Here is a 27151-nt window from a genome sequence, read left to right on the forward strand (position 1 = left end):
AAAATAATTGACCAAAAAGGTCAAAGTTTTCCAAACAGAATGTGAAGGGGTTTGTAGTTTTTGTGACCTTTTTCTGGCTACCTTTGACCTTTTTAAGGCCTCATTTAAGCTGTTTGACATTTCTTAGACCAAAATTTTCGCCGGCGGCGCCAAGATTACAAAGGAAGCTCTCTGCGACATGATTTTATGCTTTCTGCACTTTTTGTGACCTTATTCTCGCTAACTTTGAGCTTGCTTATAGCAAAAATTTACGCCTGCGGCGCATAAGTTACGAAAAAAACTTTCTCTGAAAATTTCGCCTGAAAAGGTCAAAATTTTCCAATCTCGTCCCCCGAAACGAAAACTCGTGGCTACGCCTCTGCTAGGCTTTACTCAATCCATCTCACTGAAAATGTCGCAAATTTTTCTTGCTCGCTTCGCTCGCATTTCCTAAATGTTTCTAAAATGACCTAAATTTTAAGTTTAAATTTCGGTATACCAATGCGACCAAAAGGGGCGCCAGAATGAGCCTACAAGGGGGCACCGTAAGCCAAAATTCTACTTTTGCTTCCCTAGCCTGTACCTACCCACCACGCTACAGTTTGGTAGTTGTTATAGAGACTTCGGGTGATGAAAAACCCGACCTTTATCGTCCACACATACCAAGCACCCATTTTTGTCTAAGTATCCCCTCCGAGGACGAGTACCTAAAAAATGAAGAAAAATTGATCGGTATCGGTATTTGAGCGAAAAATTTATCGGTATATCGGTAATTGAGAGAAAAAGTGATCGGTATATCGGTATTACGAAGTCCCGTACGCCCCCCACTTACAATGGTAATATTTTCGGATTTCCCGATTCGAAATTTAAAACACTCAGTCAGAATTGTGGCGAATAAATAAACAAGATTAATTTCACTGTTTCTTCTTTCCTGTGTAAAAAAAAGCAAATTATGCTGAATGAGCCCATTTTGATATACCAATTGCACATCTGTTGGCAGGATGCCAAGAAGTTACTGCTACCTCCTGGATAAACAAACGTATTAATTGCAGTCGGTATGAAGTAATTAACAACAGTTTTGCTGGTTGCTTAGTGTTTTATACAAACTTCTTTGCAACGCCCCTTTTTTATGTTGTATGAATTTTTGTGAGTTTAATATTAAGATTGATAGACTGCATCGATTTGTAGATAAATAAATCTTTCTAACAAGACACAAGTAAGTTAGGATGACGCAAAGGCTCCTCTGTCGATAGCTATCTACCTATCTACCTGAAGGTAGGGGTGGGTATCACTCTTTCTCCCTGGATTGCTCCACTTACCCTCGATCTTTCTCTTAATTGCTGAACTTCAAGCGATGAGAGATCCAGTACCATCTAATATTACCCAGCTGGGGTAAAACCACTGACCTCACTATTGAAGAGCACAGTTAACACCTTTTTGACCACAAATAGGCCAATAAATTTTGATCTAGAAAAGTTGGGACTTTTGTGTAATACACTTTTTTGCTCAGTTTGAAGAGCTCTATCATGTGATATAGGTCTCTTTTTAATTTGAAGACCCCCCAAAAGTCATGAATTTCCAGGCCTTGCAATTTTGCCCCCCCCCCCCCAATTTTGCCTGGAAACGCAAAAAATCGCCAATTACTCGTTACTTGCACGATAATATCGTGGAAACTTTTTGATTTTGGAATCTACATATACTAATTCGTGAGTTTCCACCAAAAAAAGTTAGTTCTAAGATGTGTGTCACGAAAATTGTTTTCTAGCCACTTTTTTCGATCTCAGCAGCGGGACTACTAATTGATACGCTCCCTTATTCGATAAAATTCCAATTCCCCTTGAAAATTTGAATTAGAGAGCATCAACTGTACATCAAATTTCATCTTTTAATCTAATTTAAGTTATCATAATCGATTGATCAAGTGAAAGTTCAATTACCATGCATTTTGATTGCTTTATGATAATAGATTTATCGAGATAACGGAGTAGGGTGAATTAATCTGAATCTCGATCCATCTGTCATATTATTAATTTCTCAATCAAAAACATGAAATATAATCGTGTAATTTGAAAGATCAGACCACGTTTCTCAAATCCTGATTTTAACCACCAAGCATTGCGAAATATTGTTTCCCATGCAATAAAATGACGTTAATGTGTCATTAGTAACCATTAACAACAAAATGGTGTCATTTTAAGGCTATCGAAAAGATAGACATATATTTCGAAAAATTAGGAAATTAGAGATTTCTTCAACTTTTCGTCTACTTTTAGTCAATTTGGCCACTTTTCAGGGGGAAAATGAGGAAAAAAATTAGATTTTTCTTTCTTACAGGGTCAAACATTCATATTTGACAGGGTCCATTTTCCCACTCAAGCGACACGTCCCCGTCGGCCGTCAAGGTCAGTGCCCTCCCCCCGGGTCTCAATCTCTATGAAGATCACATCAACATGCTTTAAAAAAACTGAAAATAAAACATTTTTACACGGTATGAAGCCAAAACTTCCGAGCTGAGGTCAAGTTTTGTCGATGAATATTTTTTTAAATGTCATCAATGACTCAGACTTTTTGTCGTTGCGAAATCACCAGTAAAAACTTGATATACTTAAATGAATATTAAACTCTTGTAATCCAAAAACTCATCAAAAAACTTATCATAGAAATTAACACACAGTGGTTTTAAGGTTGGTCTAAAGTTAAGAATAACTGACAGATCATCGAAAGAATATTAAATAAAAACATCTTAAAAACTAATCAATTTTTGTCAGTGAAATTGACAACAACGTCTTTCCACCTACCTCCCTGATTGAAATTATGAGATATTTGGAACTAATATTTTGAGACCTTGGTCATTCATTCAAGGAAAAGAAACGAAACACTTTTTCAATTTTCGGTCAATATTCTATTTTCGACACCCTTTAGATTTCTTTCTTGTTGAGAGAGCATAGAGCCCACAGACAATTATTTTTACCGATATTTTGTCTATCAGTACCTCAGGTATAACCCCTTTTTACCCAATTAACCTTTGGTTTAAACTGAATTTTGAGCAATAATTGTCCATGTATTGTTTTCCTAAGTGCTTTTAAACGACCAGTTATTCTATTTTAAGAATAGAAAAAGTGATTAAAGCAATATTGAGTATGTTTTTAGTAACAGAGAATCGTCGACAATTTGCAGTCGATTAATTGTCTATTAAACTCGATAAACAGAGGCGTTATAGATATTGTAACCCGTCAGATAATTTGTTTGTTTCTGTTACGTATGTTTGTGTACTTTACTCACAATACAAAGCCATGATCAATTTTATTCTTCGCTTTTACAGTAGCCTGAAAAAATATTAATTACCTTCATTTTTTCATCAAGTTTGCGTCAAATGGAAAGCTCTTTTCAAAATCTATATTAAAATTTGACCTCACAATATTTAAATCACCTCAGCTAACAAATATGTTCAAAAATTAGAATTTTGCCAAATTTTCTTCCCCCGTTTGGAAAAATACCAGGCCCACCTGGAAATTAACTTTCATTTCATCCCCATTAAAAATTCTGTAAAAAATGCACTCCAAAACCATCTCCACTGGATTTTTCAAGCTTAGAACAATACGATTTCTTTCCCCATCGGGATTTCAATAGAATTTTCTATCACCACTGTGAAAAAAGTTCCACCGGGGCTGTGAGACAGGAGTGATTTATTGCTTCGGTAAGAAAAGAAGAGTAGGTTCTCAATTCTAAAATACGCTTCTCGAGAGTCGAGATGTATCAAGACATCGTTTTTAGATAGAATAATTATTTCAAATGGCATTCCTAAGAGACCATTATTACTTATACATAAATGCAAGCATTGCGCATAAGCTTTTACAGATACTTATAATGTCTAACACGTGAGTATCTTAGCAAAAACACTTTAAAACCAAGGATTATTTAAATTTTAGACTTCAGAATTTTTATCTACGTAAATTCTACCTTAATGTCCCCCCTCTCTTGTTTAGTACCCTTGGAAAAGATGTGATCGGTATTTGGCCCAAGAATTCCGAGAATGGAGATATTAACAATGCACATCTCTCAAACTCTGGGCAAATGTTGGCCACCGGTGATGACTTCGGTTACGTCAAATTGTTCAAGTTCCCCGTGGACCAAAAATTCGTAAGTATAATCTTTTTTCGCATGTCTAAAGATTTTAAAGTAATTATAATTTTAAGGTTTATCTGATCTATTTTTATAGTTTTGCTCACGCTGCGGGGACTCTTTCTTTTGAGCAAGGAAGGGAATTCAAATCTGTTCAAATTATTAACTAATGAACTTCTTCATTTTCAATCTTCATTTTCCGAGTTTTTTTGAGTTTTTTCTTTATGATGATATTCCACTCCTATCTCTTCAACAAGCACAAAACCGCTATCTAATTCGAATTCTATCAAAAGTTACAGCCATTTATGTCTCAGCTGCAAATTATATTGAGACAGACTTTAGTTTAAACCGTAAAAAGTAGCTTCAAAAAGGTGGATGTGATTGTGGACTTCGAATTGTGTGACGGATATTGGTATTCTTCGTCAGACTCGTTCTCTGAATATTGCTAATAGTACATGATAATACTTCCAGGGTCCGGTGCAATAAGGTTTTCTTTATCATAATAATCTAATGATGGTACATTTTGTACTCTGTCATTTCACCACTGAGAAAGGTACTAGGCTCCAGTCAAATCTCTCGCCACAATCCTTAAAATTTGATTCAAGGTTAAATTTTCATAGAAACATTTAGGTAAGAACGCGTGACGTTTGGATTTTGTTGTTGTTTCGTTACCTCCAGGCGAAAGGTTTATATATAGCACTTTGTTTTGTTGATTTGATTGAAAAATACACATCGTGGTTTAAATGTGATAAACATCTAATGCTGACACGAGCAAGAAAGATTTCATCAGAAACTAATATCTTTTAAGTCTGTCAGGACCTTAGATTGGATGTTTTTCTAACGTTCACGAAGAAAGTTTGCTTTAATCAGCATTGAGTAAGATATTTTGCGGTTCGTATTAATTTCATTAGTCTGTCGCGGTTACCCTTAAATCAGATTGTCGACGATTTTCTTGGATAAATAAAATGACTTATTCTAGTTTAAGTAAAGCAAACACCCGGGGTTCTAGGTTTGCGAGATGACGGGTATGTCCGAGCCAAAGTTTGAAAATCAATCCTTAGAGAGACTGTTTTTCGAAAGTTTTGTCCATTTTTTGACGTTTTTGCCACCCACAGAGACTAATCCCCAAAATTTCAGCCAAAAGTTTAATTTTAGTCCAAATTTCAAGAGTTTATGAGGGAGTCGATTTTTTATTTACGTAATTTTGGAACCGTTACCGAGACTCTATTCCTTTTAAATAGGTTTTTATACCCCTTTGAGGGTGTGAGAAAGGGAACCTTATGGCACCTGGAACCCATTTTGCCTAAGTTTACCACCCTCCTCCCCTGGGAGTAAATACATCATACATACATGATGGCAATCTTCAGTGAAATTGACTTATTCTACTGTTGCGATTTTGATATTGGTTTTTTTAGTATCTCATTTATTTTTACCGATATTCATCTTTCACTGAATTTAGTCTATTTCTTTAATGCTAAAATAAATCAACATAGTCCTGAGCCAGGGCCTGGCGAATTGTCAAATTTAGTTTTGAGTTGAATTTATTCGACCAAAAAAATGTTTCAATTTTTAGATCAGTTGACTCCTGCTTCATTAGGCCAAATTTTATCATAACCGAAAAATTGGATTTCAAAATTTAAGTGCAAAAACAAAAGGCAAAATTTGACCAAATTAACATAGATTCCCAAGACAATAAAACTTTTTTTGCGGCCTGTAATCAACGATTTACGTTAGACCTACATTGTAAACTTTTTACAGAAAGTGAGAGACCCTCTTAAGTACCATATTACTAGGGAACCCCTTTTTATACATTTTTACCCCCTTGAACGTATAATTTTAACTTATGAATAGACGGGGGTAAAATTTAACGATCGTATCATTCTTTTCACTCCCCAGTTAAATGTTGGTTATGTAAACACCAATTTGTCCAGAATGCTTTGCGGTTGAGATTTTGTTACCATGGTTTCAATGACGTCGTTAATGATGAGCTGATGCCAAAAATAAAAAAATTTAACCACTTTTTGGATGTAATTTGCTCGTGATAATGCTTTCCTTTTGTACTTGCAGCAACCCGCAAATGTCTTCAATAAATCAGCCCTGGAATAATCTGTCTGACCTGGATTTATTTTAGTGTTTTGAAAATGGCTGACATAGAAAGGGTCAAACTAATAGGCAACTCAGAAGAGGCTCTGTGTGTTGACTTTTTAGTGTTGTTCTCAAAAATTAAAAAGATCATTCTCTAGACTTTGGGGAAAGCCAAACAAACGCCTTCATGATTTTGTGACGAAGGGAATTTTAGGTATTTTTTCAATTAAGCAATAAATATCAAATAAGCGTAACATAAATAACATCAAATAAATTAGTAACTCTGGCATGTAATTAACGATAGTCTCTGTTCAAGTCCTTCTCCTTCAAGTTCTCCTTTTCAAGTCCCCGATTTCTTTTCTTTTCTCACTCATAATCTCTCGCCCTATTCAGAGGTCTGAGCTCGAGGGCCTGAGTCCCACTCTATTGATGTCTATTCATTTTTCAGTTCATTAACATCATGTTGGCTCAGTCCCAACCTCCTTTGCATTATTCATTATTGATTACTATTCATCATCATCAACCTCCTAATATCGACAAGATTTTTGAATTTTGGTTCCCAAATACAATTACCGATTAGCAATGTTGCTACCACCCATTCCAATTGCAATTTCTACTGTTAAAGTAAAGCAGAGCCGAATTCTTTCTTTCTTCCTTTGTTTTTACTTTGCCTTTTTCAAAATTTCTTGGAAATTTCAGTTTAAGAACGAAAGAATTCCATTTTGGAGAAATATAATGAAGAATCGGTAATTTATTTGAAAAGTAAAAAACAACCATGATTCTTAATCGCGAGGAGGCAAAGCCACTATGACACTGATTCTAGCAGTCTCTTCAGTAATGATACTGGTCTCTTTTAATATGTTATTCATCCAAGATGTTTTCTAGTGTGCCCATTTCTAAGAATTCAAAAAAATAAAATCCCTCCTTCTTGCTGCAAAGGAATTACGAATCTTCAATCTTCAATGTAGCATCAACTGCCAGAAGGAAGTATCTCTTTAGAAAGTCGGCTAGATCAAAAGAGGAACTACTGGCAACATGATGTTGTCTGGTATCCTGTGTCGTCTGCTCGGATGGTGTCATTTCCTCTCCTTAATCGCTAGCTAACGTCAATAAATTCTCTACAAGTGATTCAAAATTTCTTTTCTGTATTTACCAGTTGAGTCAGGATAAGAATTATTGGGCAAAAGAGATTTTTACATTTGAAACCGTGATGAAGCTCTGATGGTGTTACTTTCTTCTCGCGGTAATATTTCGGTATCCAATTTTCAGCGTAGAATAAACTGTAATTTTCTTTTTGTAATTCTTTGGGCAAACTAATTTTTTGCTAATTACCTAAATTAAATCCTCACTAAAGTTAGCCTATACTATACGCCACTCGCGTCTTTTCTACGCAATTGACGGGAAAGATCCCGGTTTTTGGTGAGGTACTCGCTACACTGAAGTAGAGTACCACTCCAAAGAGTGTACACTTATAATTCGGACCGAACCTCGTTTGTTTTGCTTTTCGACCTTTACCAAAACACAGTATTATTAAGAATATTTTCATGAGAAAATGAGCCTCAGATTTGGAGTAGGAAAGTTTTTTCCTTCCTTTGAACTACTAGGAAGAATTACTGAAGAAGTTTACTTGAATTGTGAATTACTCAGTGGAATATTCCACAAAGTTTTACTACATCGACATTTTTATCACCCATTACCGCCTTCTTTTTGGTTGAGTAATTGAGGAGTTTTTTCGAAAAAATTGTTTTCTTCGAATAATTACCTCATTATGTGGTGAAGATCTAGAAATTTGTGAACTACCGCGAGTGCTGACGTAGAGGGCCGTCTGATAAATTATAATCGAATTATGTATTTTACGGAACGACTTGTAATTATTGCTATTTATAGACATTGAAGCTAGCTAGGAATGGCTAGAGGCGAAACTTTAACCCTTCTCAGGCAAGAGAAATTGAAGCCACTTATTTCCCATGCAAAACACACATAGAACGCGCCGTAATCATCACGATGGATTATGTCTAGCGGTTCCTTTGTGGAGGACTACATTTTTTTGAAATCTAGCGATAGATTTTATTTTCAATCCGGCGTTTGTGTAAAAACTACGCGCGGGCGTTCTGGATGGGAAACAATTTCCCTTCCAGGAGTCTCGGACGTTTCTCTGGAGTAATTTCCCCGACTACACGTTCCCGACTGTACCTAGACTGTTACTTACGGGCTTGACTTTTTTTACCTAATGAATGTTTTTATCGTGTCAATTTAAGTTAAAGGAATTTTATTACCATGGACAAGGTGGACAACCTCCAAATATGATTTTTTAAATGTCGCCAAAATATGTGGATTTTTTTCGAGTGTTGTTTCCCTTGCATTTTCTTCTGTGAGAGTTTTTTTTTGTTCCTAATGGGAAAATGATTGTGCTGATAAAACACAATGTTCATTTGGAAAAATCTTTTCGATGAGTACCCTCGAACTTGAGGAATTTAGGATAATTTCAAATTCTAGGTGTAACCTATTACCGTTATACATTTTAAGCGGTGAACTGCATGAATGGTAAAAAAGTATTAATTATCACGCCTCCAAATTACCTTCGAGTAATGACGAAAATTTGTAATTATTTTCTTGTCTCGGAAAGTCATTAGAAAAAACAAATTATCTTCATCTAATGACCGCACACAGCCTCGTTTGTATGCAATAAACAACTATTCTCTTCCTGTTTTGGATGCTAGAATTTTTGTCGCGATTTTCTCTTCCGATGATACATGTTTCGGATTTCCACGAAGAATTCTGAAAGAAATCTACACGTCACAATCAGCTCGCTATGGAAGAATATATTTCTGAGAGAGGGTTTGAAAATGTTCGCCCCGTCGATTCATCGGGTCCCACACTTTCTTCTCTTGATTGGAACTTAGTCCCAAGAAAGATTTTATATATTTTTCCCTCAAGAAAATGTTTAAAAACGTACGGACTACCAATTTCTTTAGTATCATTAAGAAATAATAATTAAGTAATATACCTTGTTTTCTGAGCTCCGAGTCTTGCCATGTGGCGTCTACCAATAGAAATGTTGTATTAAGGGGGCGTACGAGAAATTGACCGTTTATACATCAGAATTTCGGTAATGTGTGTACAAAATCATTTCGATATTTCGGAATCCTAAAACTGCTTCGGCATCGGAAATAGCCCTTTTTTGTCGAAACCTTGGTAACGAGGAAATTTCATTCTTAAATTTTGAAATTTTGGCAAAAGAAAAATCAATTGAAACTCCCCTGAATTTTGCAAATCATGATATGATTGTCGGAGATCAGATTCTTCGTACGCCAATACCTTTCCCCTTTTGAATTGCGCTTTTTGGACCTACCTCCGGGTACCCCGGTGGAGGTTCTATAAATTAACCCATGTCCGTTCGTTTGTTCGTTCGTTCGTCCGTCTGTTACCAGCTTTTCTCAGGATTGGCTCATTAGTTTTTTCTGATTTTTTGCACAATGATGCAAAATGGCAATACCCAGAACGTGACGGAGCCCGATTTTCGAGAAAAATTTATTTGGGCAAATCTGGGCCAAAAACTACCTAAAAATAGGGTTTTTTGGACTTTGTGCAAAATCCTGTCATTACTTTTTTCTGATTTTTTGTACAAAGATGGAGGGCAAGATTCTCTAAAGAATGGCTGAAGCGGTTTTTACCGGAAAATTCTTATTCGCCTTAAAAAACGGAATTTTTGTATTCTTGGGAAATTCCCTTTACCAAATAAGACAATATAACTTTTCTCAAAGTTGACTCATTATTTTTTTCTGATTTTTTGCACAATGATGCAAAATGGCAATGCCTAAAATGCGACGGGGCCCGATTTTCGAAAAAAAATATATTTGGGCAAATTTGGGCCAAAAACTGCCTAAAAATAGGGTTTTTTGGACTTTGTGCAAAATCCTGTCATTACTTTTTTCTGACTTTTTTGTACAAAGATGGAGGGCAAGATTCTCTAAAGAATGGCTGAAGCGGTTTTTACCGGAAAATTCTTATTCGCCTTAAAAAACGGAATTTTTGTATTCTTGGGAAATTCCCTTTACCAAATAAGACAATATAGCTTTTCTCAAAGTTGACTCATTATTTTTTTCTGATTTTTTGCACAATGATGCAAAATGGCAATACCCAGAACGTGACGGAGCCCGATTTTCGAGAAAAATTTATTTGGGCAAATCTGGGCCAAAAACTACCTAAAAATAGGGTTTTTGGGACTTTGTGCAAAATCCTGTCATTACTTTTTTCTGATTTTTTGTACAAAGATGGAGGGCAAGATTCTCTAAAGAATGGCTGAAGCGGTTTTTACCGGAAAATTCTTATTCGCCTTAAAAAACGGAATTTTTGTATTCTTGGGAAATTCCCTTTACCATGCCCCCCCCCCCACACTTTTTTGCTAAGAAAAAAATAATTTAGCTAACCATGGTGGCGCCTCCTTAGACACTTACTATTTGGCCCCTCCACTTTCAAAATTGATTCGCCGGCCCTGACAAAGATGGAGGGCAAGATTCTCTAAAGAATGGCTGAAGTGGTTTTTCCCGGAAAATTCTTATTCGCCTTAAAAAACGGATTTTCATATTTTGGGAAATTTCCCTTTAATCAAATAAGAAAATATAGCTTTTCTCAAAGTTGACTCATTATTTTATTATTTTTTTCTGATTTTTTACACAATGATGCAAAATGCCAATGCCTAAAATGCGACGGAGGCCGATTTTCGAAAAATATATATTTGGGCAAATTTGGGCCAAAAACTGCCTAAAAATAGGGTTTTTTGGACTTTGTGCAAAATTCTGTCATTATTTTTTTCTGATTTTTTGCACAATGATGCAAAATGGCAATGCCCAAAATGTGACGGAGCCAGTTTTTGAAGGAAAATTTTTTGGGCAAATTTGGGCCAAAAACAGCTTAAAAGGTTTTTTGGGCCTGAATGGTTTAAGTGATTTTCGTATTTGGGGAAATTCCTTTTTACCATTACATTATTCAACACACAAGCTTTATTTTTCCATTCTGAATTTTTGTACAATTGTTGTCACTTTTTTCTTATTTTCATCTGATGTTAATCATTAGGTAGGTCCATTCAGCATGTTGCTTGTTTATTCTTCATTCTTTTCTCTCCCTTCAGACGAAAGGTTCGAAATATGTTGGTCATTCGGCTCACGTAACAAACGTTCGATTCACACATGACGATAAACGCTTAGTCAGCACTGGAGGTGACGACTCCTGGTAAGTAAACTGAATTTCGATTTGCTTTTTTTAATGGACGTCGTCCGAGTGCTTTGAAGTTTGTTGCCTTTGTAGCCCTGTATCCCTACTATATAGGTACTTTAAAGATACGTAAAACATCCAGAACTTTTGATGGATAGACTCATTGAGGGATGGGACCCCTTTTCTTACTATATTCTCTGAATCACAGACCTCTACAAAAATAACCGCGTAGTTTAAGTAGTAAGAATCCGTTAGTGAATGCCATCAGTCTAAGTCACTATAGAGTTCTGAAAAATTACTGAAATATTTCTGCAAAATTGCTGATTTTTTTGTGGATTTTTCCTTTCAGCGTTTTTGTTTGGAAGTGCGTGTGATCGTGGTTATCGTCACCATGTGATGTAAAGATCATCAAAGACTCGTATGAAAACTCAACGATTTAAATAATTTATATCTAACACATTCTTAAACTCGCTATCACGCACCAAATTCACTAAACTTGTATGCACATTCTTTCTTTTTTCAAAATTTGTTATCTGTTTTTCGTTCTTTATAGTTTTTAAACGCGGGGAAATATATAAATCCCGAGTTTACAGCCGTATTGGGCGGTTAACGGAAGAAATAAGGGTGGTAGAGTTACAAACAAACAATGAATAAATAAGTAAATACCTCCGTCCCGAGCTAAATCCATCCTGCGTCATAAAATATTCCTTGAGCTTAGTGTCAAAACTGTTGAAAAACATTTTTCATCCGCCTCATTCATGTGATGGATGCTATTTTTTTCTTGCGGAATTGGCCGATAAGAATTTCTTCTTTTTTGTTTAATTTTTTTTGCACAATATTTTCTTTTGTATAATTAGATGGTAGATTTTTAACATTTATGGAATTTATTATTATGGGATCATTAATTAGGGTAATCAACAATATATCAAGCAATAATTTTTATTCGTAGCAATTAATCACTAATCGAAATAAATATTATGGAAGCATTTATCTTAAACGAAAAATTGCATTCTCTGGCAACCGCAGTGAGACTAAATTTTATGATGCCGAGAATATCAGAACCAACCAAAAACAGTCAACCAAAGCATGGTCATCGTTGGATGCTAGTAGGAAATTTTCAACGAGAATCTCAAAGTTTAGCCTCGCTTCTCTATTTCCCTAGGTTGGTGCTAGTTGCTTAATTAGTCGACCATCATCATCCCAGACATTGTTCAAACAAATCCAAAATAATCAAAAATTAACATGAATAGATTGTTGTTTTTGAAGAATTATCGATTAAATCATTACTCGATGCAACAATTCGAACATACCATATTTTTTACTCGTTCCTCAAAAGTTCGATTTTCTCCTCGTCACCTTTGCTTACACCTTGCATAAAGTTTCCAATGGAACCGTATCCAAAATTATCCAAAGCTCCTACTCTCTGTTTACTTTTGCTTTCGTCACTTATCACCGATGACGTTTGTTCAGAATCTATTTCAACACTTTCCTCGGGAACTGGTCCTTCTTTTTCATCGATTAAATTATTCAGTTCTGGAGTCATTGTCCAATCGATATCAATGTCAGTTTTGAATCTTTTTGGTAGAAATGGCGCATCAACAATCGCTTTATTCAAGTCGCGCCATAATTCTTCATATTCAGCTTCTTCTTCACACCTTACCATACGCATCATCAGTTCCTGAAATTCACGCGCCGCGTACGATTGTTGTTGTCGGCGGTCGGCTGGTCTTAAGAAAGCTTGCACTGCAGATAACATAGTTCCAACTCCCGCGATCCCAGCGACAAAAGTAGTCGGAATGACATGAACCAACGCCATAAATGTCGTTAAAGATCCGAGAAAGATCAAAGCTAAGCTCATATACATTCCCATAGTGTCCCAGTACTGAGCAGCCTTACCGTGTCCTTTCGCTTTCGTTTTCGTAGTTTCTAGATACAGTTTCCAATTTTCTCGCATCCCCATTTTGCATCAAAATAAAAACAGAATTCTCACACAAAATGTATTCAGATTCACTTGACCTGTTCTCACAAATTTGTGATTTAAAAACTCATGAAAATCATTTCACTTTTCCGATTAAAAATAACAAGATTTTAAAAGTAAATGTTTATCTTCCTTTTCGCGATCGTTTTAAAGAGAAATCCAAACCGACTCAGCTTAATTTCGGATTTATTTGTCTCATATCCAGTAATGACATGATCCCAAAACAAAACATTTAGATGATGTTTTTTTACCCTACTTCAAATCTCTGGGTCAAAGCGAGAAAGATTTTGTTCAAAGCACCATCACTTAGGAGAAAATTAGAGCCCTGGACGAGGCGAGGAGGGGTGGATTTGATCCGACTAATAATGACGGAGAAAGACGTAGGGTTGATTACAATCGGTTTATAATCCGTTCAATATCATGTTTTTTTACAAACACTCAATTTTCATTGTTTTTGAAAGTTGTAAGAATAAAAGAAAACTAAGTCCGAAAAATTTCATTTGAGCCAAGATATTCAAAGCAACAACATGAAATAAGATGTTATAAAAAGCTATATTTCGTACATCAGCGTATCCCCAGCGTATACATCATTCAGGCAAATCACAACCATGACTACCTTAAGGGAACTTATTTTGGCGGGAACTAATTTTGGCGAATAGTGAATTTTTTTAATTTTGGCGGGAACTAATTTTGGCTAACTAATCTGTTCTATTTTGCCTTATTTTGAGCAATTTAGATGAATTTTAGGGGTTATTTAGGCAAGGAAACAAAAAATGTAATTTTAGCGGGAACTTATTTTGGCGAGTGAGCAAAATATTTAATTTTGGCGGGAACTAAATTTGGCGAATTTCGGCTAAATTCGCCAAATTCGCCGAAATTAGTTCCCGCCAAAATAAGTTCCCTTAAGGTACAAGTTCCAAATATTTTATAGACATTTAGACATTGAAAAGTGTGGAAATTTTCGCCATCATCACGTAAAGTCTTAACTTTCTCAAAAATATTAACCAGGAGGATACAAGGATTTTGGAATGAATACGCCTTTTCGACCGTAGCCGCCAATTGCCACGCGGACATTTTTTGTCCGTTTTACCACCCTAATACCGTCCCAGTCTTTTTTCGCACCTAAAGACAATAGAAAAAAAGTGTAAAAACAGGATTCGATCGAGGTCGAAAAGGTGTATTGAAATCAACATTGAAATTCCAATCGATTTGTCAGTTCTTGTCATAAAATATACAACGCTTACAAATTACAAAATTATTTCTAAATTATGAAGATCGATCAGTTTCCTTCCAATCTTCCAAAAACACCTTGTGAATATATTGGAACTGAAAAAAAATTGTCAAAATTATTTTTTTCCAAATTTTCCAAATAAAATTCAATTTAACCTAAACAGAAATTTACAAGAACAAAATAATGAAAAATAAAAATAATTTCACTATTAAAACACATCTACCCTAATAAAAAAATTAGCAAAAAAAACTAACGGTCTTCGCATTTAGATTTCTAATAATTTCGTAATTTTGTCTCTACTTGTTTACAATAAGTAACACCCTACTCTTTTGTATATTTCCCAGCCTTCAAAAGCCACACGATTCTATCTTTTTTTTCTCCAAAATCGAACAATTTTCTAATGAAAACCATTATGAATGGATAGCTAAATTGGAAAGGAATATGGAAATTTCATCGTGATTCTTTCTAAATATAGCCTTGTTAAAATTTAAGACAGTTGAGAAATATGTCCAATAGAAATCTAGCTAAACCTAAAATACAAAAAACTAATAACTGTATTATTTAATAACCGTATATCACTAACTGCTTTTGAAAGCTTTTCCCAGAATCTACAGATTAACTTAGTTCAGAAATCATAAAAAGCGAAAGAAATGAACGCAGTGTTATACAGTTGAGAGTTAAAGAAAATCAGGCTAGAAAGCTATGGTGAAGGTTACGTTTTTTAATAAGGATTCCTTTAAAAATTACGAGAATCGCCGTCCAATCACTTCATAGCATTTCCGCAATCAAAAATTGGAAATGGAAGTAAAAATCGACGGAACTATAATAAATAAGTGAGCATGTGTGACAATTTATACTTTACTATTGTCCTCTTCCCTGTTCTCGTTGACCGGTTTCGTATTATCCACCGGATTCTGAGCGTACAACAAGGTAGCGTAAGAGACGATTGCTATGGCAACGGCCGTTAAAACATTGACGGGGATACCGAACAACATCCAAGATAAAACAGCTGTGAACATCAACTCTAACGCGCTGGCGAACGTCTTGAGGATGGAGTTAAGAGAGCGGAGGAACATGGCTGTGACGATACCAATGGCAGCATTATTGATGATAATTAGAATGACTTTTGGTTGGAGGATGGTCTGCATGGCATCTGGTGTGAAAGCACCCATCAGTTTACCGGTGTACGCCAATACGATGGCATTGCAGACAATGGAATCCATATACATGAAGACATTTTGCAACATGAAAGGAACATCCTCTTTATTACCTTTCAACAAGTACTCATTGTAAACACCAGCGAAACAGGAGCAAAAGATTTGCACCAAAATCAACATGAAATTGAAATTGAGGGCGAAGTTGAACGATGTTGAAGAAGAACCACCGGAGATGTTGAGTTGTTTGATGATACAACCAAGGGTTAAGAGGATCAACGAAAACCATTGAGTTCGACTCAACTTCTTTTTAAAAACCACCTGGATATCAAAAATAAAGTGACATTCATTAGCTAATTAGAAAATATGGAACTTGGCTAAAGAATACAGTGTTTAGAGAAACCATAACATGTGTAACTAAGTCAAAACAAAACATACATGAAAAAGACACATAAGACACATAAGTGTCGAAATATCGTTACCAAAAATATTTTGTTTTGTTTAGAGAAAGGATACTGAACTGGATGGACAACTCGTTTGGAAAGACTACACAACAATACTGTGTTTGAAGGTATGGCAGTGTTCAAAAGCTCAAATGGGAAGCGTCCATGTTCTCCTAGACCTATCTCACGTTCTCTAATTCGACGTTCTACTTTTCGATATACTCCATTATCATAGTGTGCAGGGGGGGTCAAGGTCCCACCTAAAATTCCAGGTCCCAGCACTTGAGAAACTCCCACCTGATAGTTGACTTTCCAAGTCCCACCTAAAATAGGGAACTAACGTACATGAAGAATAGAATGATTTTAATTGGCTTTGCAGACTCTTTCGAACTTTCGAATGACTCGTTTAAAGCATAATTTTTGCCTTATGAAGGCCAAATTTTTTGCATATTTGATTGGCAAACAGTTGGCACTTCGGGCAGTTTGGAATGAAAATTCCAATAAAAAGTCAGGGGAATTTTCAATGAAAAACAGATTACAGGATTCAAAGACAAATATGTAAAAATCTAAAATTTAAAATAATTTTTCTTTCAAGATTTCCATAAGAGTCCCACCTAAAGATTTCTAGTCCCACCTCAACCTATTTCCCCCACCTGAAAGTCCAAAATTTCAGACTCCCACCTGGCTGTTTTGGACCCAAAAATCCAAACCCCCCCCCTGCAGAGTGGGGGGGGTGCACACTATGATTATTCGATATGAAAATCATCGCGGTAACAAGAAACACTCATAAACGACACTCTATTATTCGATACGGTCCCTTATTCGATGAAATTTCTCGAAAATCGAATTAGAGAGCGCCAACTGTACAATAAAAATCATTTAACAGATTAACCTGTAACCCAAAAAGAGACAATACTTAAGAATGAAGGAAGGTACTGACCTGGAAGATGACGCCAGTGACTACCACACGAAATTGTAGCAACAAGAAGTAAGATGTTGGATCATATGATTGAAGGTTGACGAACGCCAGATTGTTGTATAAACAATATAAAAACGCTGGTACTAAATACCATAACAACACTGTTCAACAAAAAGAAAAGAAAAACGTTAAAGAATGTTTATTATTTAACTTCACGTTAAATGTTTATTATTTAACTTCACGTTAAATGTTTATTATTTAACTTCACGTTAAATGTTTATTATTTAACTTCACGTTAAGTGTTTATTATTTAACTTCAAAAGATGGAGGCTCTCGAGGCTACAAAATACAGGGATACCGGTTATTTTTTCATGAACTACCATAGCGTTCTGGCCAAAGATTTCTCGAATACCGGTCAAAAATATCCCGACTAGTACCAGTTAACAGGAAATTAAAGAACCAGTGATTTTTAATCTGGACAGGTCTAGAAGCTAAATAATATAGTATTCATTGATAGGCTAGATGTTCGTGATAAGTGGCCTGTTAGTTTATATAAGTTTATATTATTTTTTGATTTGGTTTCTTTTCATAAAAAGGTATTACAAAGTCTTTATTTATTGGTGGTAATTACCTCTCGAATATTTGACTGTACCACTGATAACTCCTGAGATACCATCACTGGAAGGATAAATAAAACATTATTGGTTACAAATAAAAAACGATATAAAAAAAGAGCCTTTGGTATAAGAAACTTATGCTTCTACCTTCTACCTTCTACTTACTGTTGCAAACCGTTTCAATAAAGAGAAGTATTGGTAAAAAATGTACGAAAAAGAAATACTCTCTTTAAATGAACAATGATCGATAAAAAAGAACAGGTAAAATCGAAACGTACTCTTTGGCGTAGAGGACAGCTGCGGTTACCATTTTGAGACATTCTGACAACAAGACCAACGTGGTAGGGTTGTAAGGATATTTGTTGTTCTTATCTTTCGTTGCTGTTACCAAGATACCTGAACAAAAGAAAAGTGAAAAGTTAATCAAAGACTGTATTGACTATAATGAACGAGAATGACGACAGCACTGGTGGGATCTTAAAAGCTCTATAGCTTTTTAAATTTAAACGAATGAAGCATTTTCATTTATCACAACTCTAGTGAGACTTTGTCTGACATGATCTAAGAAAAAAAGATTTAGAACTATTAATATATATTTCATTGCTATTTACGTGATATTATTTAAAAAAAGTAAAATACATAAAGTCAACATAGTAATAAAATAATGTACAAAAACCAAATTATTGAATGTGAGAGCATCATTAATAAGTATTGGACTAAGTGGGATCTCTTCAAAAGCTTCATGTGATTTAAGAAGCGCTGTAAAGGATATTTGGTTGTAAAGATCACTTTCAAAGATTGAAGAAAGTTAGGAATCTTCAAACCCAGAAATGGTGAAGAACTCTAGCTCCCCAAGATCCCTTCAATAAATTCAAATTCAATCAATTCAAAGAATTTTAAGTAGTAGTATTTGAGCTGCTCGATTTTGCGTCAGAGTGTGATTTGATGGTCCCTTCAGCTATATCCGTCATTTTGGGATATTTAACATGCTTCCTGTCTAGCTCGTTTTGCGTCCATAGCAATAGCTTAACAACGCCTGCCAACTTAGGCATAGTCTCTTGATGTTGTGTTTCCAAAATGGCGGCATTAACTTCGCTAGCAACCATATGTCGTTGCGAAGGGTTCAAAAGATGACCAAAAGGTGAAGAGTCCGGATCTTCATATGCTAACAAAGCCATTGTCTTTTCCAATTCTTCAAGATAGACTGTGTTCTCCGTACCAAGCTCAGACATGACACTTTGAGCAAAGGCTAGAGCTTCGTCCACATTTTTCTCACGTATCAGTTCAATTAATTTCTGTTGTTGTAAATGGAAAAATAAATGCGATTTCGAATCTAAAATGTCTGGATGCAAGTCATTGGTCATTGATATGGCGTCATCAATTTGACCATTTTGGACAGCCTCTCTGATCTTAATACGATCATCCAATAAATCAAGTTGGGGTCCAGGCTCCACACCAGCCTCCAGCTTAAACCTCTCCGCTGCATCTTTGAATCCTTCCTGAACCAAATAATTCATCACCAGTTTATTCATCTCAACACGATCAACTTTAAAGTCTTGTATCTCCTTCATCCATTTCGCCATTTGTGCGCCAGAGTTCCCAGTACTGGAACTTGATGAGGCCATCCTGGCACTTTGATCCGTCCCTCCCGATGTCCGAGTGCTAGGTATCAAGGAAAACATAATCATCCAGTTTTTTCGCTGTTTTTCAATGTTTTTTGTTGGTTTTATCCCTAAAAGAGAAATAAAAAGTATGTTAGAATGTGTCCAACTTTTTTTTCATTTGACTTCCTAATCATCACAAACATCCTCATAAAAATTTCTTTGGCCAGAAATTGGGTTTTTGTTGTCAGGTGGAAAGTCTGCCAGACAGATTCTTTTAATATTACACAAATTTAGAAAGCCTGGGAGAAATTTAATCATAGCCAAAGAAGAAAAGAATTTACAATCTTACCTTGCTACACCTCTTTTGTGCATCATGTTTTTATGGTTCTATCCATAAATCCATACTTTTTATAGTATTGTAGGGACTGCAGCTTCAAGTAAAACAAGTGATACTTTTATGGACCTACCTGGTTATGCATTTAACACATATAATATAATTGATATCTACATGAGCATGAACGTTAAACAATCATCCAGAACACAGGTAGTGACGATTTATTAAAATTAGTCGTTTGTTTCTTATAAAAAAACGTTTAGAAACCAAAATTTCATGCTCTTGAAATATTCTTTCATATTCAAGACTTCGTGAGCATAAAAAGACATCTATCTCATCAAAAAATTGAGTAATTTGGCTAAGAACATTGATGTATGCTTATTAATAGTGATTCTTATAGATAAAGATGCGTTTTTTGAGCTGAAAAGTTTTTTTACAAAAATCTGCTTGAGCCATCTTTTACCTACTTTCATGCAAAAAAATCAGAAAAAAACAACGATCCAATATTTCACAAAGTCCAAAAAAACCCTTTTTTTAGCCGTTTTTTGGCCCAAATTTGCCCAAAAACATGTTTTTTCAAAAATCGGGCTCAGTCACATTCGAGGGTTTATAGTTATGCATCTTTGTGCAAAAATCATAAAGAATGAAAGAGCCAATCTCGAGAAAAGCTAATACCTAAGTAATTGATAATGTGCTTATAAAAAAATATTGAACTTGGCCAGTTTTTCTATAAAAGCACGCCAAGCAACCAACATTTCATGTCTAAACACGCATATTCTTCAAAAGTAAGCCCTCATAAGCAAAAAAAAACTTCTATCTCATAAAGAAATTGAGTAATTTGACTAAGAACATTGATGTATGCTTATTAATAGTGATTCTTATAGATAAACATGCGTTTTTTAAGCCAAATAAATTTTTTTGCAAAAATCTGCTTGAACCATCTTTTACCTATGATGGTACCCTACTTTCATGCAAAAAATCAAAAAAATTTAATGATCCAATTTTTCACAAAGTCCAAAAAAACCCGTTTTTTTAGCCGTTTTTTGGCCCAAATTTGCCCCAAAATTTTTTTTTCGAAAATCGGGCTCCGTCACATTCGAAGGTTTATAGTTATGCATCTTTGTGCAAAAAGTCTTAAAGAATGAAAGAGCCAATCTCGAGAAAAGCTAATACCTAAGTAATTGATAATGTGCTTATAAAAAAATATTGAACTTGGCCAGTTTTTCTATAAAAGCACGCCAAGCAACCAAAATTTCATGTCTAAACACACATATTCTTCAAAAGTAAGCCCTCATGAGCAAAAAAACCTCTATCTCATAAAGAAATTGAGTAATTTGACTAAGAACATTGATGCATGCTTATTAATAGTGATTCTTATAGATAAACATGCGTTTTTTAAGCTAAATAATTTTTTTTGGCAAAAATCTGCTTGGCCATCTTTTACCTATGATGGTACCCTACTTTCATGCAAAAAATCAAAAAAATTTAACGATCCAATTTTTCACAAAGTCCAAAAAACCCGTTTTTTAGCCGTTTTTTGGCCCAAATTTGCCCCAAAAATTTTTTTTTCGAAAATCGGGCTCCGTCACATTCGAGGGTTTATAGTTATGCATCTTTGTGCAAAAAGTCTTAAAGAATGAAAGAGCCAATCTCGAGAAAAGCTAATACCTAAGTAATTGATAATGTGCTTATAAAAAAAATTTGAACTTGGCCAGTTTTTCTATAAAAACACGCCAAGCAACCAAAATTTCATGTCTAAACACACATATTCTTCAAAAGTAAGCCCTCATAAGCAAAAAAAAACTTCTATCTCATAAGAAATTGAGTAATTTGACTAAGAACATTGATGTATGCTTATTAATAGTGATTCTTATAGATAAACATGCGTTTTTTAAGCCAAATAAATTGTTTTGCAAAAATCTGCTTGAGCCATCTTTTACCTATGATGGTACCCTACTTTCATGCAAAAAATCAAAAAAATTTAATGATCCAATTTTTCACAAAGTCCAAAAAACCCGTTTTTTAGCCGTTTTTTGGCCCAAATTTGCCCCAAAATTTTTTTTTCGAAAATCGGGCTCCGTCACATTCGAAGGTTTATAGTTATGCATCTTGTGCAAAAAGTCTTAAAGAATGAAAGAGCCAATCTCGAGAAAAGCTAATACCTAAGTAATTGATAATGTGCTTATAAAAAAATATTGAACTTGGCCAGTTTTTCTATAAAAGCACGCCAAGCAACCAAAATTTCATGTCTAAACACACATATTCTTCAAAAGTAAGCCCTCATGAGCAAAAAAAACCTCTATCTCATAAAGAAATTGAGTAATTTGACTAAGAACATTGATGCATGCTTATTAATAGTGATTCTTATAGATAAACATGCGTTTTTTAAGCTAAATAATTTTTTTTGCAAAAATCTGCTTTGGCCATCTTTTACCTATGATGGTACCCTACTTTCATGCAAAAAATCAAAAAAATTTAATGATCCAATTTTTCACAAAGTCCAAAAAACCCGTTTTTTAGCCGTTTTTTGGCCCAAATTTGCCCCAAAAATTTTTTTTTTCGAAAATCGGGCTCCGTCACATTCGAGGGTTTATAGTTATGCATCTTTGTGCAAAAAGTCTTAAAGAATGAAAGAGCCAATCTCGAGAAAAGCTAATACCTAAGTAATTGATAATGTGCTTATAAAAAAATATTGAACTTGGCCAGTTTTTCTATAAAAACACGCCAAGCAACCAAAATTTCATGTCTAAACACACATATTCTTCAAAAGTAAGCCCTCATAAGCAAAAAAAACTTCTATCTCATAAAGAAATTGAGTAATTTGACTAAGAACATTGATGTATGCTTATTAATAGTGATTCTTATAGATAAACATGCGTTTTTTAAGCCAAATAAATTTTTTTGCAAAAATCTGCTTGAACCATCTTTTACCTATGATGGTACCCTACTTTCATGCAAAAAATCAAAAAAATTTAATGATCCAATTTTTCACAAAGTCCAAAAAACCCGTTTTTTAGCCGTTTTTTGGCCCAAATTTGCCCCAAAATTTTTTTTTTCGAAAATCGGGCTCCGTCACATTCGAAGGTTTATAGTTATGCATCTTTGTGCAAAAAGTCTTAAAGAATGAAAGAGCCAATCTCGAGAAAAGCTAATACCTAAGTAATTGATAATGTGCTTATAAAAAAATATTGAACTTGGCCAGTTTTTCTATAAAAGCACGCCAAGCAACCAAAATTTCATGTCTAAACACACATATTCTTCAAAAGTAAGCCCTCATGAGCAAAAAAAACCTCTATCTCATAAAGAAATTGAGTAATTTGACTAAGAACATTGATGCATGCTTATTAATAGTGATTCTTATAGATAAACATGCGTTTTTTTAAGCTAAATAATTTTTTTTACAAAAATCTGCTTTGGCCATCTTTTACCTATGATGGTACCCTACTTTCATGAAAAAATCAAAAAAATTTAACGATCCAATTTTTCACAAAGTCCAAAAAACCCGTTTTTTAGCCGTTTTTTGGCCCAAATTTGCCCCAAAAATTTTTTTTTCGAAAATCGGGCTCCGTCACATTCGAGGGTTTATAGTTATGCATCTTTGTGCAAAAAGTCTTAAAGAATGAAAGAGCCAATCTCGAGAAAAGCTAATACCTAAGTAATTGATAATGTGCTTATAAAAAAATATTGAACTTGGCCAGTTTTTCTATAAAAACACGCCAAGCAACCAACATTTCATGTCTAAACACACATATTCTTCAAAAGTAAGCCCTCATAAGCAAAAAAAAACTTCTATCTCATAAAGAAATTGAGTAATTTGACTAAGAACATTGATGTATGCTTATTAATAGTGATTCTTATAGATAAACATGCGTTTTTTAAGCCAAATAAATTTTTTTGCAAAAATCTGCTTGAGCCATCTTTTACCTATGATGGTACCCTACTTTCATGCAAAAAATCAAAAAAATTTAATGATCCAATTTTTCACAAAGTCCAAAAAACCCGTTTTTTAGCCGTTTTTTGGCCCAAATTTGCCCCAAAAATTTTTTTTTCGAAAATCGGGCTCCGTCACATTCGAGGGTTTATAGTTATGCATCTTTGTGCAAAAAGTCTTAAAGAATGAAAGAGCCAATCTCGAGAAAAGCTAATACCTAAGTAATTGATAATGTGCTTATAAAAAAATATTGAACTTGGCCAGTTTTTCTATAAAAACACGCCAAGCAACCAAAATTTCATGTCTAAACACACATATTCTTCAAAAGTAAGCCCTCATAAGCAAAAAAAAAAACTTCTATCTCATAAAGAAATTGAGTAATTTGACTAAGAACATTGATGTATGCTTATTAATAGTGATTCTTATAGATAAACATGCGTTTTTTAAGCCAAATAAATTTTTTTGCAAAAATCTGCTTGAACCATCTTTTACCTATGATGGTACCCTACTTTCATGCAAAAAATCAAAAAAATTTAATGATCCAATTTTTCACAAAGTCCAAAAAACCCGTTTTTTAGCCGTTTTTTGGCCCAAATTTGCCCCAAAATTTTTTTTTTCGAAAATCGGGCTCCGTCACATTCGAAGGTTTATAGTTATGCATCTTTGTGCAAAAAGTCTTAAAGAATGAAAGAGCCAATCTCGAGAAAAGCTAATACCTAAGTAATTGATAATGTGCTTATAAAAAATATTGAACTTGGCCAGTTTTTCTATAAAAGCACGCCAAGCAACCAAAATTTCATGTCTAAACACACATATTCTTCAAAAGTAAGCCCTCATGAGCAAAAAAAACCTCTATCTCATAAAGAAATTGAGTAATTTGACTAAGAACATTGATGCATGCTTATTAATAGTGATTCTTATAGATAAACATGCGTTTTTTAAGCTAAATAATTTTTTTTGCAAAAATCTGCTTTGGCCATCTTTTACCTATGATGGTACCCTACTTCATGCAAAAAATCAAAAAATTTAATGATCCAATTTTTCACAAAGTCCAAAAAACCCGTTTTTAGCCGTTTTTTGGCCCAAATTTGCCCCAAAAATTTTTTTTTTCGAAAATCGGGCTCCGTCACATTCGAGGGTTTATAGTTATGCATCTTTGTGCAAAAAGTCTTAAAGAATGAAAGAGCCAATCTCGAGAAAAGCTAATACCTAAGTAATTGATAATGTGCTTATAAAAAAATATTGAACTTGGCCAGTTTTTCTATAAAAACACGCCAAGCAACCAAAATTTCATGTCTAAACACACATATTCTTCAAAAGTAAGCCCTCATGAGCAAAAAAAACTTCTATCTCATAAACAAATTGAGTAATTTGACTAAGAACATTGATGCATGCTTATTAATAGTGATTCTTATAGATAAACATGCGTTTTTTAAGCCAAATAAATTTTTTTGCAAAAATCTGCTTGAGCCATCTTTTACCTATGATGGTACCCTACTTTCATGCAAAAAATCAAAAAAATTTAATGATCCAATTTTTCACAAAGTCCAAAAAACCCGTTTTTTAGCCGTTTTTTGGCCCAAATTTGCCCAAAAAATTTTTTTTTCGAAAATCGGGCTCGGTCACATTTTGGCCACCACCGTTTTGCACCTTTGTACCAAAAATCAAATGATTCCTATGATTCAATCTCGAGAAAATCTGGTAACGAACGGACGGACGGACAGAGGTGAATTTATAGGACCTCCACCCCACCGGGGTAGGTCCAAAAGCTCAATTGTACAAATTCTCCTTGAATGACAATGGGCTTTTATCAAGTGCGTCAAGTTTTGCAGCTGCCCATTCCAAAAAGGAAGTTTTCAAGGGAGGGGGCATTAATGAGGAAAAGTTGTCACTTTTTCCTTTTTTACGTTAAATAAAAATTAACAAATTCCTTTATTAGTACTCATTTTCGTATACAGACCATAATATGCATGCTTATTTTTTTGTATCTAAAATAATCAACGAAAATATAGCATTTTTTGGCTTTATTACTTTTTAATTTGAATATCATTGTATTCTGTTGTATTCAAGCTAAACAGTGCTACTTGCATTTTGTAGTCCCCTCAGCAGACTACAAATTAATTCAAAATAAATAGATACCTTGATTAATGAAGAGAGCCATGTAACCAACAAATATGATGGCATGCAGCTTCGTCGGAAAGAGATTCTTCAAGTCTGATAACGACGGCATCATTGCAATATTCTTTCAAACCTTTTAATTTAGTATAATTTTATGGATCTACTACTAAATAAATAAATGTAAGTAATCATTATTTTGAATATGATGGTTGGGGTTGGTCTATAAAAAGCAGGGTAGCCACTTGATGTAGCCAATTCGGCTAGGTTGTGGGGTACCCCTTTTATGCCCAAATCTTTGCGCCATTTCGTGTTTCTTCCTCTCACACTTTGTAAAATTACAGACCGGACCATTTTTATTGTCAAAGGTACAGAATAATTTTAGATTCCAAACATTCTAACAGGGACTCAAAATGAAAATCAATCAGAATTGGGTACTCTCATAACATCAAAGGATAATAATAGTTTACCTTACACTTTGTAATCAGAAGGTGTAAGTTCAAATAGTGGAGAATAGCTGAAATAGCTCTGACCATGTGTTAATTTAAATCTTTGAATATCTTCTGATCATGAAATGAATAAATAGAATATTTTTTCAAAGTTTTACCCCATGGCTCTAAAAAGGGTTATATCATCTAAAAAGTTTTATTTTTTTACTCTGGTCTGTGAAATACATGGTTACCCCATACACTGAGCTCAATTGGCTACCCTGCATTTTAGACCAACCTGATGGTTGGCAAACGATATCACCCCTCAGGATGCAAGTCAAATTTTTCAATCTGTAGATTGGGGTTCAGATATTATCAGTTAGGGTTAGCGTTAGAGCTTGAGAGTCCCAATAAAGGCTAATCCAGATACTTAACTTAGGATCCTGTAGGGGCACCGGTAGGGCTGGGAGATTTGTTAATTTAAGGTCTGTAAATTACACGCTATAAGCATTTGTGAATGGCAGTATTCTGCTGTGTCTCAGTGGCGCAAGCGGTAGACATTGGGTTTGTAAACCAAGGTTGCTTGCATTTGGTGGTTTGAGCCGGGGTGAGAAACCTATTTCACCGGTTTGGACAAATTTCAGAAAAATACTTAGAAAACAGTTAGAACACTTGAGAAAGTCAGAAAATCAGGATAGAAGATATAAAGTAGAAAATAAGGGGAAAATAAGAGACTATACATCCTGGAGGATGATGCCAACAAATACTGTAATTTCGTTTAAAGCCAAGATATATACCTTGTCTAATTCCGTCCTAGCAACTCTGGTCTTTAAAATGGTTATAAATAAAACCTTCAGAATATACTGAAGGTTTTATTTAATATAAAAATCACTCAAACTACTCGTAACTACTTTGCAGACCAGATACACGCTTTTTCTTTTATAAGAATAACTTCTATAAGAATATCAGGGTGAGATTTCGGGTTTAAAACAATAGG

The 27151-nt window shown here is 34.6% G+C and overlaps 3 protein-coding genes across 3 annotated transcripts in view; 1 reads left to right on the forward strand and 2 right to left on the reverse strand.

Annotated features, from left to right (window-relative positions):
- The window catches only part of LOC136820760 (echinoderm microtubule-associated protein-like 6), a 112578-nt gene extending 100190 nt beyond the window's left edge, over positions 1-12388 (forward strand). The window contains exons 37-39 of the mRNA XM_067076983.1: positions 3966-4119; positions 11318-11418; positions 11750-12388. Of these exons, the coding sequence (XP_066933084.1) occupies positions 3966-4119; positions 11318-11418; positions 11750-11774 (280 nt within the window). The 3' untranslated portion in view covers positions 11775-12388. The remainder of the gene's footprint in view (positions 1-3965; positions 4120-11317; positions 11419-11749) is intronic.
- A 2188-nt stretch (positions 12389-14576) lies between these two features.
- On the reverse strand, positions 14577-25897 carry LOC136820784 (UDP-galactose transporter senju-like). The gene is made up of 5 exons (XM_067077012.1): positions 25751-25897; positions 18021-18138; positions 17757-17803; positions 17147-17286; positions 14577-16084 (listed from the first exon to the last, which is right to left on the reverse strand). The coding sequence occupies exons 1-5, from the start codon at positions 25842-25844 to the stop codon at positions 15461-15463; spliced, it is 1023 nt and encodes a 340-aa protein (XP_066933113.1). The 5' UTR covers positions 25845-25897; the 3' UTR covers positions 14577-15460.
- Positions 18334-19505, reverse strand: LOC136820785 (glucose-induced degradation protein 8 homolog). The gene has a single exon (XM_067077013.1). It carries the CDS (start codon positions 19428-19430, stop codon positions 18639-18641), a length of 792 nt encoding a protein of 263 aa, XP_066933114.1. The 5' UTR covers positions 19431-19505; the 3' UTR covers positions 18334-18638.
- Positions 25898-27151: the final 1254 nt, after the last annotated feature.

The sequence above is a fragment of the Clytia hemisphaerica genome, unplaced genomic scaffold, assembly GCF_902728285.1.
Source record: "Clytia hemisphaerica strain Z4C2 unplaced genomic scaffold, Clytia hemisphaerica genome assembly, whole genome shotgun sequence".
Classification (NCBI taxonomy): Eukaryota; Metazoa; Cnidaria; class Hydrozoa; order Leptothecata; family Clytiidae; genus Clytia; species Clytia hemisphaerica.

Bases quoted from the DNA above. Each gene is read 5' to 3' on its own strand.
- LOC136820784 (XM_067077012.1), bottom strand. From the start codon at position 25,844: ATGATGCCGTCGTTATCAGACTTGAAGAATCTCTTTCCGACGAAGCTG. The intron at 18,139-25,750 runs GTATCTATTTAT...TCTTTTGTTCAG, and splicing joins GGCTCTCTTCATTAATCAAG to GTATCTTGGTAACAGCAACG. The intron at 17,287-17,756 runs GTAATTACCACC...TTTGTTGAACAG, and splicing joins TACAGTCAAATATTCGAGAG to TGTTGTTATGGTATTTAGTA.
- LOC136820785 (XM_067077013.1), bottom strand. From the start codon at position 19,430: ATGATTATGTTTTCCTTGATACCTAGCACTCGGACATCGGGAGGGACG.